The 22,596-nt window shown below is 37.4% G+C and overlaps 1 protein-coding gene across 1 annotated transcript in view; it reads left to right on the top strand.

Annotated features, from left to right (window-relative positions):
• The window catches only part of LOC149772882 (angiotensin-converting enzyme-like), a 122,809-nt gene that overhangs the window by 73,371 nt on the left and 26,842 nt on the right, over positions 1 to 22,596 (top strand). Inside the window, exons 19-30 of the mRNA XM_089947174.1 lie at positions 390 to 559; positions 1,535 to 1,659; positions 2,604 to 2,702; positions 5,533 to 5,677; positions 6,189 to 6,287; positions 8,428 to 8,550; positions 9,440 to 9,746; positions 11,202 to 11,363; positions 11,919 to 12,006; positions 12,676 to 12,819; positions 13,222 to 13,413; positions 14,411 to 14,508. Of these exons, the coding sequence (XP_089803300.1) occupies positions 390 to 559; positions 1,535 to 1,659; positions 2,604 to 2,702; positions 5,533 to 5,677; positions 6,189 to 6,287; positions 8,428 to 8,550; positions 9,440 to 9,746; positions 11,202 to 11,363; positions 11,919 to 12,006; positions 12,676 to 12,819; positions 13,222 to 13,413; positions 14,411 to 14,508 (1,752 nt within the window). The remainder of the gene's footprint in view (positions 1 to 389; positions 560 to 1,534; positions 1,660 to 2,603; positions 2,703 to 5,532; positions 5,678 to 6,188; positions 6,288 to 8,427; positions 8,551 to 9,439; positions 9,747 to 11,201; positions 11,364 to 11,918; positions 12,007 to 12,675; positions 12,820 to 13,221; positions 13,414 to 14,410; positions 14,509 to 22,596) is intronic.

Below are 22,596 nucleotides of genomic sequence, written 5' to 3' on the forward strand. Positions count from 1 at the left end.
CACAATTTTTTAGTTAAAGCTGTCATCAATGAGAACTGTTTTGAATTAAAATATAGACTGGGGATGCTATTACGACATTATTAGTTTATATAAAAGGAATACAAATGTATGCATTGTTTACAAATCAGACTTTCGATTGAATTATCCTTTATTCTCTTTAAGTATTTATTTTCCTGTCAACATTTTCAATATGTGATGAAATTCAACGCATGGTATAATAATACACAATGTAAGTCAAATCAATCATCACTAAAATCAACCATGATACGTCTTCCTTTTTTTCATTAGCGAAACAAATTTGTTTTTGTTTTGTGGACTTGAATATCTGCCTATACATGTGTACTGCCATAACATATAAACTGAACTGATTACATCCTAACATATTTCAGAACTTCACGGCAGATCGAATGTTCCGTGAGGCTGACAAGTTCTATATTTCGCTTGGATTGGAAAAAATGAGAGATGAATTCTGGAACAAATCTATGATTGAAAAACCGAAAGGACGTGAAGTCGTCTGCCATGCTTCAGCGTGGGATTTCTATAATCGGAAAGACTTTAGGTAGAATAAATGGAAATAGCAAGCCATAACTGCCCTTTTTAAACAAAATATTTTCTTAAGGAAAAATGATGGAACCTTTCAAACCGTAATCAGAATCTGGATACATTTACAAGTAGGACGAATTCAAGGACATAACTGGATGAGTTCAATGACATAACTGGATGAGTTCACTGTGTAAAATATATAATAAGAGTAAATAAAGTATTCTGAGAAGTCATATCGGCTCCAATTTTATTCATCTGTTGAATTATAATTGCCATTTGCCCCCAGGCAATACATTCTTGCGCAAATTCGGTATGTTAAATTCAAACTTAATGAATTTTAGACTTAGAATGCAAATGTATGCACGTAAGAGCCTCTATTTACTCATGCATGTAGCATCCTCTATTCACTCATGAATGTAAGAGCCTCCGTTTACTCTTCACGAACGATCCTCCACTGATTCATACATGTAAGATCATCTATTCACTCATGTTTCTAAGATCCTCTATTTACTCGTGTATGTAAGATCCTCTGTTGACTCTTGCTTGCAAACTCCTCTATTTTTTCATGTTTTTAAGATCCTGTCTTTACTCATCTATGTACGATCCTCTGTTCACCAATGTAAGATCCTTTATTTACTCGTGTAAGATCCTCTATTTTCTCATGATTGTAAGATTCTCTATTTTCTCATATATGCAAGATTCTCAGTTTACTCGTGCAAGTAAGATCCTCTATTTTCTCATATATGTAAGATCCTCAGTTTACTCATGTATGTTCGATCCTCTATTAACTAATGTAAGATGCTCTATTTACTCATGTATTTAAGATCATCTACTAAGTCATGTCAAATCATCTATATTTGTAATATTCTCTGTTAACTCGTGTATGTAAAATCCTCCATTTACACATGTATGCAATATTCTCTATTTACTGATGTACGTAAGAACTTCTATTTACTTATGCATGTAAGAGCCTACATTTGCTATTTTCTAGGATAAAGATGTGTACCGATATTACGATGGAAGACCTTACCACGATTCATCACGAGATGGGACACATTCAGTATTTCATGGAATACAGAAATCAGTCAATGCCGTTCAGAGACGGAGCAAATCCAGGTCTTTTCGCATGGTTTTAGCAGGCTACCTTAAGCATATAACCATTTGTTACCATTACTTTAGAAATGATGATAATAATAATAATAATAATAATAATAATAATAATAATAATAATAATAATATTATTATTATTATTATTATTATTATTATTATTATTATTAATATTAATAACACTAATAATATGGTTATTATTATTATTATCATTGTTATTATTATTATTATCATTATTGTTATTATTATTATTATTATTATTATTGTTATTATTATTATTATTATTATTATTATTATTATTATTTATACTTTCACATAGAGTAATGTTAAAAAAAAACAATTTCAATGCTACTTTTACTGTTTTTAACATTAGATAATTATCAGTACTAGAGTAAACTATAACCTTCAAGACAATAACAACATCACTAATTGCTCTTCGCAGACATGAATGCAGTTAAATATTCTAGGAAATTAAGAAAGCATGTAATGTGCACATGATATAAGTATGAAATGATCCAATTAATTCATTATTCTTAAAATAGAGTTTAGATAGATATCTGGAAAACATGAACTTCATCGTCTTTATATATAACACATTTATTCAGCCCATTCTAATAATAATCGTGTAGTCCTATCCTGAAAGACATATGGTCATAAATAAAACAACAACAACCCCCACCAAAACAAACAACCAAAAAAACCCCCACCAAAATAAACAACCAAAAAAACCCCACCAAAACAAACAAGCAAACAAAACAAAACATTAAATAGGTGGCGTGAATCGGTTGTTTTCTACTAAAGCAACTCCTTTTGAATATGAATGAATAAAGTCAGAATGAAGGAGTATAATCCGACAAAATATGTGATGTGAATTATTTGATGATGCATATACTATTAGTATCAACTAATACTTTTCTTTTTAAATGAGATAACTGTCATATATATATATATAGGATTCCATGAGGCAATAGGAGATGTAATGGCACTGTCAGTAGCGACTCCAACGCATCTACACAAGATTGGCCTTTTGGACAAAGTGACAGATGATCTAGGTGAGGAACCTGGCATACGATTTATTTTGTTCGTACGAAGCATGCGTAGCGCAATTTCGTTCCGTACATAAATCGTTTAGAACTGTGGAGAAATAAAAGTTCATTTGTCACTGACTGACCTAACTATTTAAGATAATGAGAACAATATTATGGCATTGTAATGTGTACAGGTCAAAGAGGATATATTTTTGTTACATATTGTTTTCTACAATTCCGTACCGCATGTTACGATATAAGGGGTCATTTGTTCCTCTGTATGCCGTGATATAAGCGATCATTTGTTGTACTGCATGCTGGGATATAAGCTGGTCATTTGCTGGTCAACATATTGGCATTTCCTTGTTTTCATTTAACATAAAAATGTTCCTTAAGCGCATTTGAAATGCAGAACCATCAGCGAATATTTCAAAATAGTATCAGAGAAAATTTGCTCGAGCGTATTAAGGAAACTTAAATTGAGTGTACATCGTTTCTTCAGTCTGAGTGTTGGCTTACATCATAAATTCAAGACCACAGACCGCTCCGATGGCTTAGTGGTTAGAGCGTCCGCCTCAGAAGCAGGAGGTCGTGGATTCGAACCCCGGCCGAGTCATACCATAGACTTACAAATTTTTTACTTACATTGCCTCGCTTGGCGCTCAGCAGTAAGAGGCTAGTGTTAGGACTGGTCGGCCTGGTGTCAGGATAATGTCACTGGGTGGGACATAAAGATACATGTCTGCGGCATGATGCCCCAGTGCTAGACATCACTATAAACTGCCACACTGCAGGCATCGTAACAATATGACTGAAAAATTGATTAAAGCTACGTTAAAAAATCCAAATCACACAATCACAATGGTGGCGCTCTACAGTTTCGTACTTTGCAGAGATTTGTTAATGAAAAAGTACTCACTGGGTTATGCTAGATATTTAAAAAAGATCTTGTCTAACTTAGGTATTGTTCAAAGATCATTCAATTCACTTTATTTTGGTATTTTATTGATGTGCGTAGTATGGTTAGTGTATACATCTTTGCTTTACTTTATATGCGCATGTTTAAAAAATTGCTAGCTCCGCTTGGTCATTTTCACTTAATGGAATTGAGAAGTAAATTGTGAAAAAAGAGCCGATAACTCTTTTTTTATTGTATGTATTTGGTAATTCATTCACTGCACTCTCAGAAGCTGGTATTGTCTAGTCTGGCAAAATTCGCTTCCTTTTTGTAATAACTGCTAAAGATAACGTGCTGTATGCTAATTCATGCTGATTTTGTTTGCTCAAAGAAGCAGTCATGTTAGTCAGTCAGATCATGTTTTATTTTCCAAAGAAATTTCAACCGCAGTACATGAAAAGTCATATTGAGGTATAACAAACATTCTTTCCATTGTACATGTCGCAAACATGAACATTTTCACACCCGCCACTCTCAGATGTTCATGCTATCCGTAGAGCGCCCCAATATTTGTTTTTCTTTTATGTTTTTTTATATATAACTCAACGTTTACAAATATAAACTGTATGCTAAGAAATAATGTAGGAACTGGTTTCGTTATTATTATAACACTTTGTGTTTGTAGATGAAAAAAAGCAAACAAGATTAAAGCAAATAGGGACTGATTTATTGTTTTTATGCAAGCCATAATGTGGAGCTTGACATGGTATGTTGTATGCACACCCGTTCATGTCATCAATTTCCGGTTTTGTTCTGCATAATAATTCGAGTTCTCCACCATTTGCAGTTATCAATCATGGTAAGGACATTGCGTATGGGGCAAAGAAGAAATCTATCTATTTTGGGTTTAAACATATGCGCTAGCTATGGGTCACAGATCCATGTTGTTCCATAATGTCCACAGGCCTAATTCGCTTTCCAAGTTCGTTCATTGGACAAGACTGCCTTCCATCAGATGACAGAGTTGCTGCCTGTAGCAAGCGAAATCAATTCGCCAGTTTAAGAGTCCTTTGCAACTTTAGGTATTAAATATGGCGACTGTCTTTATCGAAAACAAATATTTCTTGTGAACTATTTAAATGTGATAAAACGATACACAACAGGTTCCATTATCTACGGAGGAGACATTGACGTCTCTCGGCTAGAAAAGATAGAGATCTAAACGTCGGTGCGATTCTAAGAAAAAAAATATAGTTTTCAATAGTATGATGAGTTTTTTTTATCACCTACTTGAACCAAGTTTGATTGATGACTTACATCTGAGACAGAAAAGACACCGATTTATTTTATGCTTGTAAGGTCAAAGGTAAAAATCACTGGAATGAATAAACAAAAATGATTTCCCTCAAGCAGTTGAAATTTAGTACCACGTCTTGACTTAATTTGTAGTTTGCTTGCATTTTAACAAGAAAGACACCCGTTGATTTTGGGAGAAAGTCTTTAAGGTCAATAAGAGAGAACAATAGGAAGTACATTAAACCAATAAATAAATCCAATGCTATCCCACAAGACATCATCATATTGTGAGGATAAGGGACAATGATTTCTGCAAAATACTGAGGTTCAGTAAAATTGCCTTGACTAACCCATGCAGTTGGCTTGTATTTGTTACCAGAAAGACACCTAACGTGTTTTAGGGTCAATAGGTCAAATGTGAATATCAGAGAGACTGAACTAAGGTAGCAATAGCTTTTTCAAAATTATACGACTTTTGTGTCTTTGACTTTTACCAAATGTTTGAGGATGGCATGCATTTATGACAAGGTAGACACTACAAAACGTCAAGCATCCTACTAATAAAAAGACGATTTTAAAGCAAAGTTCATATAATAGTATTTATGAAGTGACTAACGTGTAATATACCGTTTACATAACTCTTTTTTACTTTTATTTTAGACAGCGACATTAATTTCTTATTCAATATGGCACTCGAAAAGATAGCTTTTCTTCCTTTTGGTCTCCTCATCGACAAATGGAGATGGGACGTCTTCAGTGGAAAGACGACACCAGCAAGTTACAATGCAGATTGGTGGAAGCTTAGGTGGGTGTCAAATTATTTTTATATTTATTTTTCAGATGTAAATGAATACACCAAAAGCGTTTTGTCTTCTACACTTAGTCAAACAACGTAATATGCAAACTATTCTGAAGTAACAGTAGTTGCTGATCTATAATGTTCTTGTTACTGTTGAAATATACCATGCATGGAACTCAGAAAGCAACTACATTAGGTCATCGATTGTTTTGAACACTAAAGAGAGAGAGAGAGAGAGAGAGAGAGAGAGAGAGAGAGAGAGAGAGAGAGAGGTGGGGGAGGGGTAAGCCAGTGCATAACATATAATTTAGTGTAGTAAGTGAATTTCTTTTGAAAATATTTCTAGTCTTCTACAGGAGAGGAAAACAACGCGTTCATAGGTAATCGTGAAATTCATTTATAAAAGTTGATTGTACTTGTGTTTACTAACTTTCACTACCTGCAAAGTGATATAACAATCGCAAGAGATATTATTTTGTTTCAATACTAATCACTCTCTTTGCACTCTTCTATTCAGATGCAAATACCAAGGGGTCTCTCCTCCAGTTAATCGATCAGAAGCCGATTTCGATCCAGGAGCAAAATTTCACGTTCCATCTAATTACCCATATATTCGGTATGACTGTTTTTGTAGTTATATGTCCTCTTCGTACGATGTTAATAATGTATCCGTCTGACAGATTGTTAGCATTTTTTTTTGTACAAAATCTTTAATCATGTTGCACGTGTAACGCCTGCCATTCCGTGCAAAGCATAGAGTTCTTATTACGAATGTAACCTCTGCCACTCTTTGTGAATGAATTACCGTTTAATAAATACATTCTCAGTTGATTTGTGCGTGAAAATCTCTAGGTTCAAGACTCTGTCACCATATATTTGCCGTTAAAATAACATGACCTATGCTTCATATAATATCAATAAAATCTGCAGTTGTACTATAACAATTGAAGTGTAGTAGTGAGTATTTTGGGTCAACAATCAAAGAACTAAAATATAGCAAAATTGTTTTCTATGCAAGAACATAACGTGTGCGCAACATAATATAAATCTGTTCCTGTGGATTGTCAAGTAGAAAACAATCTTATTTAAGAACGCGTTTTGAAAGCCAAGGTCATGATCTCTAAGTCGACCAGAGCAGAATGGGTTTTAGAGAATAACTTGAGTTCTACCACATAGGCCTTCACAACACTTTGAAGACGAGTTTTCTAGGAAATGTGAAGAGGCTTAATCATTTGAGCATCAGTAGCGAATGGGGCCACTATAGGGACAGTGTGACAATGTTAAAAATAGATATATCAAATATAGGGACAATGGGAATTTAACTTGGGGAAATTTAACATGGGTGGGCCTATAGCGGGACAAGGGAAAGTTGAACATAGGTTAGGCGTGTATAGGACAAGGGGAATGGGACAGGGGTGACGTCATGGTACTGGAAACTGGTAACAATGTTGCAGTTGGCTTATCTCACCTGATTTAACATTCATGTTTCCTAATTTGATATTTTCAAATATCTCCTTGTCCCTATAGTGGCCCCATTCACTACTAGCATCAAAAGTTCAAAGATCAAATTCACTTTAATCTGAAAATATTTAAATAGTTTCCGCGTAGAAACCTGAATCGTAATTAACGTGCCTTTACCGATACAAATATATGTTTTGTCCTTATTATGCCATGAAGCCTATTTCTTAATTTTACATTTCAATGTAAAATATCAAAGTGAATGTGATTTGACAAATGTAAATAGGTTTGGGTACAATAACGCGTATTCTGTTGAATAATGCTTCGAAACAGTTCCTTTTTAATCACTGGTAGTTGCATGTTAAAAGAAAGATTACAGGTTCTGAAGGTCAATGTAAGCATAAACGTTAAAGTGACAGGCGTCATATTATCGTGTATTGTTTGAGTTTCTGTTGGTTGATGTTTTAAGTATCCTTCTTATTTGTGGAATGGACTTTCAATGGCTTGAAATCAAGCTTTAGCAGTAAAACAAGAAGATCTGGCGATGTTGTGTCATCTATCTCCGACTGTTGGGGTAAGCTTTGAGTAAACATGTGAATGGTTTGTTAGATGGTCTACTGTGTTCATAAACAGGTCCTACATCACACCTGAATGGTCTGTTAGATGTCGGATATTGTTGATCACCAGGTCTTACATCACACCCGATTGGTCAGTTAGATATCTGTATGTTCATAACCATTTCTTACATCATACATATACAGATAGAACTGGCAGGCTTGGATACCATGACTTTAAGTGACACACAACTCGACTGAATATTACGAAGTATATACTCCTAACCAATTTAGTATCCTGGGTGGCACGTTTTTGGTTTTGTGGGACAAAATGCATTGTTCTATATACATTATTTAATGAGTGTTCCAATGTAAGAAAAGTCAGCTATTCTTCAAATATCGATCATCTATGTTGAGTTGAATCTACGAATTCATGGTAAGTAAAAATCCTATATTGTTCTGCCCACGCTGTGCCAGTAATGTATATATATATATATATATATATATATATATATATATATATATATATATATATATATATATATATATATATATGTCTGGGTAAATTACGGCAAACATATCTCGATCATTGGTGATGCTGGCTAGTTGGTTTTAGAAAAATAGATACATCTATAATAAAACTGAATTCCGACCAAAGAAAATTGAATCGTCTCAAGGTATCACCTTGTCTGTTGCCTAAGTCATTTAATATCCAGGGATTTACTGATCATACTCTACTTGTAGATACTTTGTAGCAAGAATAGCACAGTTCCAGTTCCACAAGGCATTATGTAAAGAGGCAGGACAATCTGGACCCCTTCATAAATGTGATATCTTTAATTCTAAGGAAGCTGGACGATTACTCAGGTAAATCTCTTCGGTCATTGACACTATTACTTTTCTTCAATCAGTTACATTCATTTATGAAGATAATAAACAATTTTGAAAATACCGCCACCGGCCTCCGTCTGTGATTAAAACTATTAGACCTTTCATGTCTCAGAAAGCTTTTTAATTAATTTAAAGAGATTTTTCCCAAAGGATACTATTGACTAATTATTTAGTGGTCTATTTTTTTCTATATATAGGTACTTTTTGTCCCATTTTTTTGAGGACAATTGAAACATTACTAGAACAAAAATACGGACGCATTTTATTCATCTTTATCATCGAACACTATTACGTCTATACCATACATGATGGCACGTGACACGATGATTGTTAAGCATCGTGGATAATTTATGACTGAGTCCAGAATGGAATTATTGCTATTCCAGTTCAGTATGACTTCTGTCGAGACTGAGTCTTGAATTATTGCTCTGCCAGTTTGGTATGTCTTGGATCGATACTTGGTCCAGAATTGAATTGTTGCTGTGCCATTTAGGAATGGTTTGGATTGAGACTGAGCACGAACTACATTGTTGCTGTGCTAGTTCCGAATGGCTTGGGTCGAGAATATGCATGCAGCTTTATGAAGAAAGATTTGTTTATGAATAATTGTTAGAAAATTGGCATCACTCGAATGATGTTCAAAGTTATATTTTCGTACATATTTGATTCAAGGTAGAAAAGTTGTATTATTTTGTATGTATCAGTCAATAGTAACACGTGGTTACTAGGTTTCTCGACCTATATTATTAGCGGTTTTATTATGTTGCCACACCAAGTCTTTGCTACCTTACTGCTACCTTATTTATTTTGCTTGTCCTTGACAGAGATTTCTTTTTCCCCCCTCTGATGAACTATTTCATTTTAGGAGCATGCTTAGTATGGGCTCTTCCAAGCCGTGGCCTGAAGCAATGGCGCAGATCACTGGTCAACGAAAACTTAATGCCTCTGCCTTGGTCGAGTACTTCCAACCACTTATGGATTGGTTGAAGAAGCAAATAACTGAGACAGAAGTAGGATGGGAGGAAGGAAAATGCACACACCTGACGCACGGAGATGAAGCACGAGCTTGGCTCAGACAGTATGATCAGGAAGCTGGGGTTGCATTTAATAAACAAGTTGAAGCCGATTGGAGATATTCGACAAACATAACCGATGAAACACAAAATAACAGAGTAAGTAGGATATATATGTTTATAGATGCATTTAGGAAATAGTAACTATTTAAATTCTCCAAGCAAATACAATTCAATTGAGGCCAGTGGGGGTTTGGTCTCTATGCTGTACAATACTGAATATGTATTATTGCTTGAATTAGCTGAATGAATTCAATGAGTTTGGTATAATTGTCAAACGCTGAATTTTAACCTTTGCTGAACAAACGAATTTCCCGAAAAATGGTAGTTTGTATTAATGTTTTGTCCAATGGTTCCAAATTTGTGAATATTGAGAATTATCCTGCTTATGTTCCTTTATGGTGGAAGTATAGGAAAGGCCGAAATATACTGACCGCTCAATCAATCAATATATCAATTAATTAATGATTCAGTCAATACATCATTGAATCATTAAATACGTGAATAGTGGTCTTACGTAATTTGTTATAATTCAAGTATCCTGGGTACAAACATACTGGATCTCTATAAATAAATACATATTTAAGCAATTTCTCACATTCATTCTTATTATTTAACCATATTGTGTGTGCATAATCCTACTGTTATCTGGTGCTATTTATTCCATCTTGATTTTTGTATTATCTCTATTTACTGTATTCAATTGTCAGTGGCCATGATTTGTTTCCCCCAAGAAAACCCAAGCAAAAATGGGTAGTTAAAGAATTGCGCTTATGTGATTTACTTAACATCGGTAAACTACAAAGTTATTCTTTATGACAAGAGCGTTTATAGTAGTATCATCGGATGACGTTATCTACATTCTCTTGTTTGTTTTTTTTTTTTATAAAATTACCTGATCGTGAGCGTTAGTTTCGTATTATCTCAGTGATATTAATGCTCAGAAGAAGAGATGACCTGTTTGTCCAGTGATATTTATGCATCGAGAAGAAAGACACTGTTTGCTCTGACATATTAACGCTTCGAGAAGAATGGGCCCGTTAACTGTGTTATATTAATGTTCATTTTGAATCAAGTGCTAGTTTGCTCAGTGATATTATTACTCATCGAAAATAATTGGCCTTTTTGCTCATTGATATTACTCCATCGAGAAGAGAGTGCCAGTTTGCCTTGTGATATTATTACTGTTGGAAGCGAGTATTATTAAATGCACATATTCTAGTAATGATAACCGTTTCCACCTTAAACCTTTCTTTGGAAACCCTTTAAATTGATATTTGTAAGTGTACATATTTGTGTAAATATAACGTTGTGCAGATTGATTCGAATTATAATGAACAATTCTAAATTCTAGGAAGACATTTCAATGTGCAATCTTTGGCCTCCGTCATACTCGTTGTGAAGAAACAACCCCATATGTCACATTTGTGACCTGAGTGTGACTAAAATTGCTGTTCATTTACTTCATGTTTAATCGTAATTAATCAAAAACGCTCAAAAGTTTTCTATAATGTTTATTGTCTTTATGTAATATATATAGCTTTATTTTTGCAGACAAAAGCCGATATAGAACAGTCGGCATTTCAGAAGAAGAAAGCACACGAGGCACAACAATTTGATTGGAAAAATTTTAAAGATGTATATTTGAGAAGAACGTTTTTCCTAATTACGAATATAGGTGTAAGCGCTCTAAAAGATGAAAACCAGATCAAAGAGGTAGGTAGTTTCTAGTAAGGTATATTTATCAACATGTACAACACTTTGATGTTATTTTAAGACGTCATTTTCATTTGAAATATGACAATTTTGAATGCATCAGATAAAATGAAGGTAATGTGAATCAATTTTCAATTTCGGTCACTTTATACAGTGTATATTGCGGAACGGCAAGTTAGATTTCTGATTGAGCCACATTATATCTTCTTAGCAAATAATTGTGTGACCGTCTTTCACAAGAAATCTGCGATTTCTAAAAACATCACAGAACTGAAACGTTTAAATTCAAACGATTTAAATATGTTGAGTCCTCTTTTATCAACCCATCTAGACACAATTACATAATTATACTTTCTTTAATGGTTTAATAATGCCACTATAACTTTATTTGATTTACATGCCACATATTTGTTATCATCAACTTGACCAAAAGTAACATCATCGTCATCGACGCTGCGAGCGTAATCATCATCGTCTCTACTTGGTTACTCAACCCGAAACACATAACAGTTTCTATCATGCGTGTATTAATGACGGTAATTTCATTCCTTGCAGCTTTCCGACGTGAAATCAAACATGGAGTCAATATATGGAAAGGGCAGGGTCTGCTTATCCAGCGCCAAATGTCTTTCTCTTGAACCAGGTATAGATGATTAAAGCGGCGGATACTTACACCCATGTACCTTTGTTTATATTACAAAATGAAAATAATAGAGTTTTACTCAGAAGTTCTCTTGTCATTTTATTCGGCTTAAATATGAATGTAAAAAAAAATCAATACGGATCATATAGACATACTGTGTCTTACTTTTTCAGTCCCATTCATTCGCGGTGTTCTGTCTGACCTACTTTCAAAGTGGTGTTTAAAAATAGAGAAGCAATTCATTTAGGCCGTCAGTTTTATATATTCAAATAAGGAGAACAAAGTAAACCATTTATCTTCTCACGGCACACAAATTTAATGTATGTGCCTTGGTAAGAGATTTCTTTAAGTTCACACAAAAAGTTATGTTGATTGATCTTCAAAATTTATTTACAGCCACGTTGCTTTCAATTATTCAGCCTAGTTTCAAATTAATAATCAAAATTGATTATTAATAATAATTAATAATTAATAATATAAGATGGCTTCACCAGATATTAACCATAGGCAGAGAAAAAAACTGGATAGTTACTCTTATCGAATGAATGTTTTAGTGTCTTATCCTGGTAATATGCAATTGTGAAAGATTCAAACTGAAAACATTGCAACATTAAACAATGAACAATACGAAACCCATAACTTATGTCACTACTTTATTTTTCTTTACAGATGTTTACGATCTGTTGGCTCACTCACGCAACTACACCACCTTGTCTCTGGTCTGGAAAGGATGGCGTGACCAAACCGGCAAGAAGATGAGGGAAAACTATAAACAATATGTCAAACTTAGCAATCAGGCAGTTCGTGAACTGGGTAATATAAAGGTTGATAATAGTCCTTATGTTTCTAAATTAAACAGATTGGCGTGGACATGACGTGACTATTTTTTGTCGCACACTGATATCTCCCTTGACGTCCCCAATATATGTATCTTTTGAAATTCTGTCTGTCTCTCTGTATGCCTGTATGTATGTCGCTCTCTCTCTCTCTCTCTCTCTCTCTCTATAGATAATTTCGGATATATATATATATATATATATATATATATATATATATATATATATATATATATATATATATATATACACACATATATATGTATATATATATGTATATATATCCGAAATTATCTTCAGTGTTCTTGCGGACGTTGAAAAATGTCGATTGCTGCAATAAAATATGTATGCATACTTTAAATCTAATGTTCCCGTGCAGGCTACAAGGATACAGGGGAATACTGGCGGTCATCGTACGAATCCGAGACATTCCAAACGGACATAGAGCGCCTGCTTCGGCAGCTTCAGCCTCTGTATGAAAATGTGCACAGCTATGTAAGGCGTGAGCTGATGACAATTTATGGGAAGGACAAGTTTCCAGTAACCGGACACATACCCGCACATTTGTTAGGTATGTTAAATAAAATCAATTGCTAAAATCAAACAATCTAGTAGAATGGTGATTATATATATATATATATATATATATATATATATATATATATATATATATATATACACATACATACATGTTGTTGAATTGCGAAAACAAACAATTCAGTACGGTAATGATGATGATGCTGATACTGATGGATTTATATAAATATGTATATTTTTAGTGTAGTTCAATATATATATATGATCTTACTAAACAAGGTACGGTGTTAGTCGATGAGGACATGTAAAGTAAGAGAAAAAAACAAGTCGGCATGCATAATTAATATAGCAGCAAAAGCATAATACATAAACTCTAGTAGTATAATGGAATATAATCCTCGAAAAGATATATTTTTTTCAGCTGAATTGTCATTAACATGTAAGTGCTACACCGATACAGGAATTGTATCGTTGATTTTCACCAGGTGTCGTTGCTTAGATTCGTACAAATTTTGCGGCCTTATCGCACATTCGTGGTGAGCTGCAATTAAAAAGAGCACACTCTACATGACTAATGGATAAGTAAGAGATAAAGTTTTACGTGAATGTAGTTGTCGAATTCTCTGAATTGTATAAAACAAATAATATACATCCCCCATATTGGTTTTATTGATTTGTAAAATATTTGGACGGGGATCCTTTTAGTAGTGTACTCACAAGTTTTTTTTGTGGAGCCCACGTTAATAATAACCGAGAAAAGCCAGTCACGTTCCAGTAGCATCGGGCATGGCTTCAACATTTCCCTAGGGTTTTGGCTAAAATGTTCCAGAAATGCTTTGATGCCCTACGTACATACTCCTAGCCTTCTTGCTTTTGAAATATTTTAAAACTTTAATTTTTGCATTATCTTAAATATTCATCCATACACCCTTTTTCTCTTCTTTTAAACGATATTAGCCTTTCTATAATATATCATCCATTTCTCTTTCCGTTTTTTAACCGTCTTTTAGATCAATGGCTTTTAATTTCAGGTAACATGTGGGCTCAAAGCTGGAATAACATATATGACATAGTTGTCCCCTTCAAAAATAAACAAAGTATTGATATCACAAACACCCTTCAGGAGAAAGTAAGTATTATTTTTTTAATTGCATTACCTACTTGTCAACTTGATCCTTCTTTCAGCGGCAGTAGTGAATGGGGGCACTTTACCGACAATGGGAATTAGCATTACAGACCCCCCCCCCCCCGGTAAGATTACCGACAATGGAAATTTAACATGGCGAAAAATCGTGGGCAAATATACCGACAAGGGGAATTAACATGGAGAAAAATCGTGGGTCACTTTACCGACAAGGGGAATTTAACATGGAACTATAGTGTGGGTCTGTCTTGCGACAAGGGAAATTAACATGGGGGAATAGAGTTTGGGCTTGTCTAGGGACAAGGGGAATTGAACATGGTTTTTTTTTTAAAAAAAAAAATTTAAAAAAAGGGGTAGGCAATTAAAAAGTCATTCTATTTTCGAGAAATATGGGTGGCCCTGAAAAGGGCCTTTGGGTTTATGTTAATATGCCCTTAACATAAAGGGCATCTGCGGCATCTTCTTGTCCTCAAGCTGCGTCTTACTCGAGGGCCATAAATCAGTGTCCTCTTGAGGCAACCTTGTCTTTCTACGTATACTCTTCGTATCTACAGACTGGTGTCTGACTTGTCGACAACGGTCCACTTGGACCGGACATACATGAGCATGTCCGTCCTAAACATCATAGAAGACACAAGGGTGGATGATTCGATTGTGGTCCACATCTTGAAGCGACGAGAACAGGTGAATCAATGCAGTAAACTGCGCTTATTTATAGGTAGAGGAAGGATTGAAACGGATTGAGTTCATTCACCAATCCAAACACGCGTTACAAAATTCAGTCAGCCCGCATCCAATCCGAAGAGAGCAGTCCGTGACGTCAGTTGGTCTATATAGATTCGCTTGCGCTTGTGTGCAGTCAATCTATGCGACAGTGATTCAACATGACGGAAATTCAGAAAACGATCCATTAGGGTGCACCAACAGGAGAGACTGCCCAAGGGAACCCGGACTTACTTTCAGAAGAGGTGAATTGGGATTTTGTGGATTTTCTTACCTCGCAAGAATTTGTTCCGGAACCTTCGTTACCTTCTTCATTACCGCAAGTGGAGAATTTTAGACAGAGACAGAAAGAAGAATTGGAGAAATTTATACAACGACAAAAGGAAGCGGAACAAGCTTTTCTCCTACAGCAACAGCAGCAAGAAGAAGAGGTAAGAAAAAAACAACAGCAACAACAGCAAGAAGAAGTAGCAGCAAAGAAACAAGAGGGTGAAAATCAAACGGTCACGGTACTGTTGGACATTTTAGCGGAGTTAAGGAGTCTGAAACAAATGTATCAGACTTCTTTATTACGACCGAAGAGAATACGACCTTCCCGAGCTAAACACGTCAACCCTGTGACTAAGCCTACCGTACCACCCTTAGTGATTTCAACCCAATCATCATCATTAACATTACGCAGTCCAGAAGTAGGCCTTAGCCGTGGCAAAGGCTAAAGGCAGTTAAAGTTGATTGCTTGAACTGACCCCTACACCAAAATAAAAAGGCCCTTTTCAGGGCCACCCACATTTCTCGAAAAGAAATACAATTTCAATTTGCCAAAAACTCAAAAAAAAAAAAATAAACAGCCCATTTTACCCCCTATAATACGTGTCTGTGTATGAGTGCGTGAGTGTACGTTCTTATTTTAAAATCAAAACTCAAAGACACTTACCTTATATCATTAATTTATTCTTTTATCCATTGATACAATCCAATTCACAATTCACAACACAACACTTTAATAAAAAGTTCATTGACTTCTTCTGTCTCCTTGTTTAGTCTCTCTGTTTTTTAAATTTCTTCACCGTCACACTCTTTTCCTCTTCTTCCTCCTCACTTTCTTCCCTTCTTCTTTTCTTCTCCTGTTTCTTTTTCTTCACCTGTCTGCTTTCTTCCTCTGAAAAATCCCTCTCTTCTTCCGAAGAATCCCTCTCTTCTTCAGAAGAATTCCTCTTTTCTTCTCACTCCTCTTGTTTCTTTTTTGGGCAATCTGGAGACCAATGTCCTTTTTCTTGACAATAATAACAGGTATCTTGACTTTTGTCTTTTTTAGTCCCTTCTTTTTCTTTTTTGACGGTCTGGACACTCTGAAGACCAATGCCCTTTCTTCTGACAGATATAGCAAGTATCTTGACTTTTATCTCGAAAGGAAGGAGAGTAGTCCGTGGGCTGGTCTGAAGAGAATTTTCTAATGACCCCTCGCAAAGCTCTGATGAAACGTTCGATTTGGCTAGTCTCTTCCATCGTTGTGCTCGGCTTGAGAGTGAAATGAATAGTGGAAGGACAAGACACACACCCTTTATATACGCTGGTCTGTCATGGATATAAATTAGTCTATGGTGTTTTAAACTTGAGTCATTTGACCTTTTGCACTCAAGATGAAACGATCCTATTCATTTGAGAAGAAAGAAGAGGAAGAAAGTAAGAGGCAGAAACGTGATCTATCGCCTCGTACCAGAGCTGAAGTCTTGGCACAAATTCATGCCAGTGATTTTGAAGAGGACATGAGTGAACCAGAATTTGAAACCTCTAAACCAAGTTCACCACCCTTAGTCAACCCTGAAAAATACTATTCCATTCGAGAGACGGAAAAGCGCTCCTCTAGAAAATTTAGAACCACGGCTTACAAATACACAGTGAAGTTTAAAGATTTCAAGGCTGAAGTACCGTTAGAGAAAGCAGAAGTGTTTATCACTGGGGTGTGGAATTCTTTGCTCACTGCACTCAAGCAACAATGTCAACCCAAAGAAGACGATCGCTTGAGGCTTTCCATACAACACGACGGTTTGAAATCCCCTGTTTGGATCGAGGTTAGCACCCCTGCAGAATTGACCGCTTCCAAAGTCATGGACAAGATTCAACACGTACAACAATCTAATGATCAGTTTGACATCACCGATGGTAAAGCCACACTGGACATGACCCACGTCTCTCCTCCTCAAGGGACTGGACGCAAAAAGATGTTATTGGTGGACGACCTTCGCAACACCAAAAAGAGTCTCGTCCGAATTAACAACACTCATGACCAGATGTGTTTAGCCCGTGCCATCGTGGTGGGACGAACCTATGTCAACAAGAACGACACGGTAGAATGGAAAAGAACCTGGAACACTATTCAACGTTCCGATCGAGCCAAACAACGAAACGAAGCAGAACTCCTGTTAAAACAAGCCGGACTGTCCAAAGACACACCCTGTGGCATTCCTGAGATGCAAAAATTGCAAGATGTCCTAGCTCCACGCTACACCTTGAAAGTGCACCCTCAAGAAATGCGCGGGCCTCTGTTGTTTCGAGGCCAAGATTTTAAGGATGGAAAATACATTCATGTTTATTATCACGATGACCATTTCGATACCATTACCACCATCACTGGATTCATGGGATACAGTTATTATTGTGAGAAATGTGATTATGGTTATAACAATCGAGAGCAACACAAGCATTGTGGAATGAAATGCCCAGGATGTTTGGCCTCTCCACCCTGTCTGAGCGAAGAACCAGTGCCTTGTTCAACTTGTCTGCGCACGTTTGTCAGCCCTACCTGTTACGAACAACATTTGAAGACGCAAGGTTCACAGAAGAAATGTGCTTGTCAACTGCTGAGAATGTGTCCTACCTGTGGACAAGGCATACGTACCAATAGTACCAAGGCACACGTATGTTCAGGAAAAAAATGTGACATTTGTCACCACATCGTGGACTTGGAACACCAATACTACGTGCAAAAATACCAACCCCCACCAGAGAAAGAGGACGGTCACAAGAAGAAAGGCAATTTCATCTTTTTCGATTTCGAATGCACGCAAGAGACCGGCATTCACATTCCTAATTTCTGCGTGGCTCATCGAGCGTGCGAGAAGTGCATTCAAGAACCTATCTTCAGTCATTGCCCTCACTGCAGCAAGATTCCCGGAGGGCGTGAAAAAATTTTTCGGGGACCGAACACGCTAGCCGATTTTGCCCAATGGGTCTTAGACCCCATCGACAAGACGTGGAGCCAAGAGGACATCGAACGTTACGGAGATTGTCATCGTCATGCCACGGTGATGGGTCACAATTTCTCCGGATACGATGGACAGTTTCTTTTGAGATACTATACGGAACAAGGCACCGAGCGTCCTAAAGTGACTTTGAACGGAGCCAAAATCATTTTCATGCAAGTGGGACAAGTACAGTTTAAAGATTCGATGAGCTATTTGGCCATGCCTTTGAGTCGAATGCCTAAAACGTTTGGAATGACAGAAATGGCTAAAGGTTACTTTCCTCACTTTTTCAATACGGAAGCCAATCAACATGCCGTTCTACCCCATTTGCCTGAGGCTCACTATTACGACCCCGACAACATGCGTACCGAACAACGAGAAGCTTTCTACGCTTGGTACCAGGCTCATGCCTCTGACCCCTTCGACTTTCAGGAAGAAATGTTAAAGTATTGTCGTTCCGACGTGGACATTTTACGACGTTGCTGTGGAAAATTTCCAGAACTGTTCATGGAACACGGAGGGGTCGATCCTTTGAAAGAAGCTTGCACCATTGCCAAAGCGTGTTCCTTAGTGTATCAACAACGATTCATGCCTGAAAACACAGTGGCTGTCATCAGTCCTCAAACGACCCACTTTGTCAAACGTCAATACTCGGTCAAAGCCCTACGTTGGTTACATTACTTGTGCGACAAGGAAGACAAGTGGATTCAGCATGCCCGCAACGGAGGGGGTGAAAAGACCATCGGAACGTATTCGGTCGATGGCTGGGACTTAGAAAACCCAAAGATCGTTTACGAGTTTAACGGTTGATTATTTCACGGATGTCCCGTCTGTTACCCTGACCGTAGCACTAAAAATCAGTTTTTACAACGAACCATGGAAGACTTGTACCAGGACACATGTCAGCGGCGTCTAAAGTTGGAACAGCAAGGATACCAAGTGGTGGAAATGTAGGAACACGAGTACGATCACCGTATGAAAACCGATCCCGAGTTTAAACGCCTCGTGGAAAGTTACCAGTTCATGGACCCGCTGAACCCGAGGGATAGTTTGTACGGAGGAAGGACCAATGCCACCTGTTTGCTGTACCAAGCCGACGAAGAGAAAGGAGAAGAAATCAAATACTTGGACGTGTGTTCGCTGTATCCCTACGTGTGCAAATATTGTCGCTTTCCTGTAGGGCACCCACAATTGTTAACGGAACACATCGACCTGAAAAACATTCGACAATACGAAGGCTTGATCAAGTGTAAAGTTTTGCCTCCCACGGACTTGTACCATCCCGTCTTACCTCATCATTGTCAAGGCAAACTGATGTTTCCCTTGTGCCGTACTTGTGCCGAAACGTGCAACCAAGACCAACCTTGTCAGCACACCCAGGAAGAACGTGCCTTGACGGGAACCTGGGTCAGCGTAGAATTGTTCAAAGCTCTGGACATGGGATACCAACTGTTAGAAGTGTACGAAATTTTCCACTTTCCCAAGACACAACAATACCACAAGGGTGATCCCAGTCAGAAAGGTATTTTCGCTGACTACGTGGATGCCTTTTTGAAACTGAAACAAGAAGCCAACGGCTATCCGTCCTGGTGTCACACTCCCGAAGACCAAATACAATTCAAAGAGAAATACTATGAACAAGAAGGCATCTCTTTAGACCACATCGAGAAAAACGAAGGCAGGCGATCGTTTGGCAAAGTGATGTTAAATTCCTTGTGGGGTAAAATGGCACAACGACCGTGTTTACCCAAGACGGAATATTTGACAGAACCTTCCCGCTACTTCCAGATGATTCACGACAAAACCAAATACATGAAACACGTGGACGTCGTTCGAGAGGATTTGATCTTGGTCAATTACGAAGAAGATCTGGACTTTGTACAAGACGACCCTTTTGGAAATGTCATCATTGCAGCTTACGTGACAGCCCATGCTCGCTTAAAATTGTCCGAAGCTTTAGAACTGTTAGGAGAAGTCGTCCTGTACTTTGACACGGACAGTTGCATTTACATCCATCACCCGAGTCAACAGCACCCTGACATCGAAGGAGACCGTTTAGGAGCCTGGACAGACGAGCATCCCGACGACAAGATTCTAAGTTTCGTCAGTGGCGGTCCCAAAAATTACGGCTACGAATACCGGGACCCACAAAGAGAAGTGCACACGACGTGCAAAGTGAAAGGACTGACTCTGAATTATCGTACCAGTCGTGTGGTTAACTTTGGGGTATTGAAAGAAGCCTTGCAATCGGGAGAGGATGCAAACTTTAAAGTGACCACCTATCAACCCAACAAGATTGTACGTTTACCCACTCACCACATCGTCAGTCGGCCCTTGGAAAAAGTCTATCAAATCGTGTACCAGAAGCGAGTTAGACTTCCCAATCATTTCACCTTACCGTATGGACACGTCGGTATTGGTCTGTATATAAAATGGAACCCTAGGCAAGATCGATAGTTCATTGTGACTACCAAGACCAAGCGAGCAAGATGAATAATTTCAGAGAAACACAAAACAAGTTGTTTAGAAAGGCACAATTCAAGTGTGAGGCTTCGGAAGTGGAATGCGATTGTGAGCCTTGCGATGGGTACGATGCTGTACGTTGTGACCTTAGCGATGCCGTAAAGCATCATGGGAACTTTGTTCTCACTACCCCTATCATGGAAAGTGATGCTGTGCGTGTCAAACCTGAGGGATGCGAAAGTGATGCCGCTCGTCCTCTTGGACATTTTACTGGGTTTCGTTTTAGAGGGGAATGTTCACCTTTACGTCTACCCCCTTACGGATGTCATCCAGCCCTGAGCAAACTCCTGTTCATGTCACCCAACCCTCATCGAAACGAACCTGTGAAAGACGAATATTCGTTCCCTGTGCGTTTGTCGGAATACTGCGACTTTGATAATCGTCTTGAATCGTTTAAAGGAAAATGGCCTAAGTATCTGGGAGGACCGACCCCCGAAGAATTAGCCAGAGCCGGATTTTTCTACTTGGGCGAAGGAGATAAAGTCAAGTGCTTCAGTTGCGGTGTGTCACTTCACCACTGGGAACCGCAAGATTCGGCCTACGTAGAACATGCTCGATGGTCACCGAATTGTCATTACTTACCCTTAGTGGGACCGAGACATTGATGTAACTTACCATAATCTGTTCATGGATACTTTACACGAGAACATTCGTGCTTTGCCTGTGGAGTTGAGAGAACGCATTTACCGAGAGCTGGTCAAAATACAAGTGAAACGTAAAGAACAATTGCATCCGTTACGTCACCGGTGTTTGAACCACTGGTACCTGAATGCTATACAAGGACTGATTGAGTTGAAAGTGTTCCATTGGACAGACATTGATCAACGACCCCTGGTTTTAAAAAGGAATGGTTTGGTATTGACGATTCTATCTACTACATTGTAAACGTATTGCATCGAATTCCAGAGGAAGAGTTAACGAATTACCAACATCTTGTACACAATGTCAACTTGGTGAAAGAGAAAACCTCTGAACGAATTGTAACGTGTAAATTAGCAACTAAACGATTTAGATTCGACAATGAATTGAAACCATGTCTGTGCAAACAGTACATGTCTTGTGTCAGACCAAAGAGGATTTAGCATGACCTATTCATGGATACTTTGCTAGAGAACATTCGTGCTTTGCCTGTGGAGTTGAGAGAACGCATTTACCGAGAACTGATCAAAATACAAGTGAAACGCAAACGCAAAGTTATTGAACCGTTTTTAAATTATGCTCTGTTCCAAAGTATAAGAAGACTGATTATGAGTTTATATTACATCAGGCACAGAGGTAAACGAGGCTATTGGCCACCACCCAAGGATTCCAAAAACAGTGTATATACTTATAGATACTTTACAAGAGAACATTTTGGGCTTGCCTGAGGAGCTGAGAGAAAGGATTTACCGAGAGCTGGTGAAAATACAAGTCAAACGTAAAGAACAATTGCATCCGTTACGCCACCAGATCTTTAACCACTGGTACCTGAATGGTATAAAAGAACTGATTGGTCAGAAATTGTTTCAGTGCTCAGACATTGTTCAAAATTTTGAGATCGCCAATGATCGACATGTTCATCATTTTGGTTACTTCGAGATTC

This window comes from Sinohyriopsis cumingii, unplaced genomic scaffold (assembly GCF_028554795.1).
Source record: "Sinohyriopsis cumingii isolate HCF-2022 unplaced genomic scaffold, ASM2855479v2 utg001050l, whole genome shotgun sequence".
NCBI classification, from domain to species: domain Eukaryota; kingdom Metazoa; phylum Mollusca; class Bivalvia; order Unionida; family Unionidae; genus Sinohyriopsis; species Sinohyriopsis cumingii.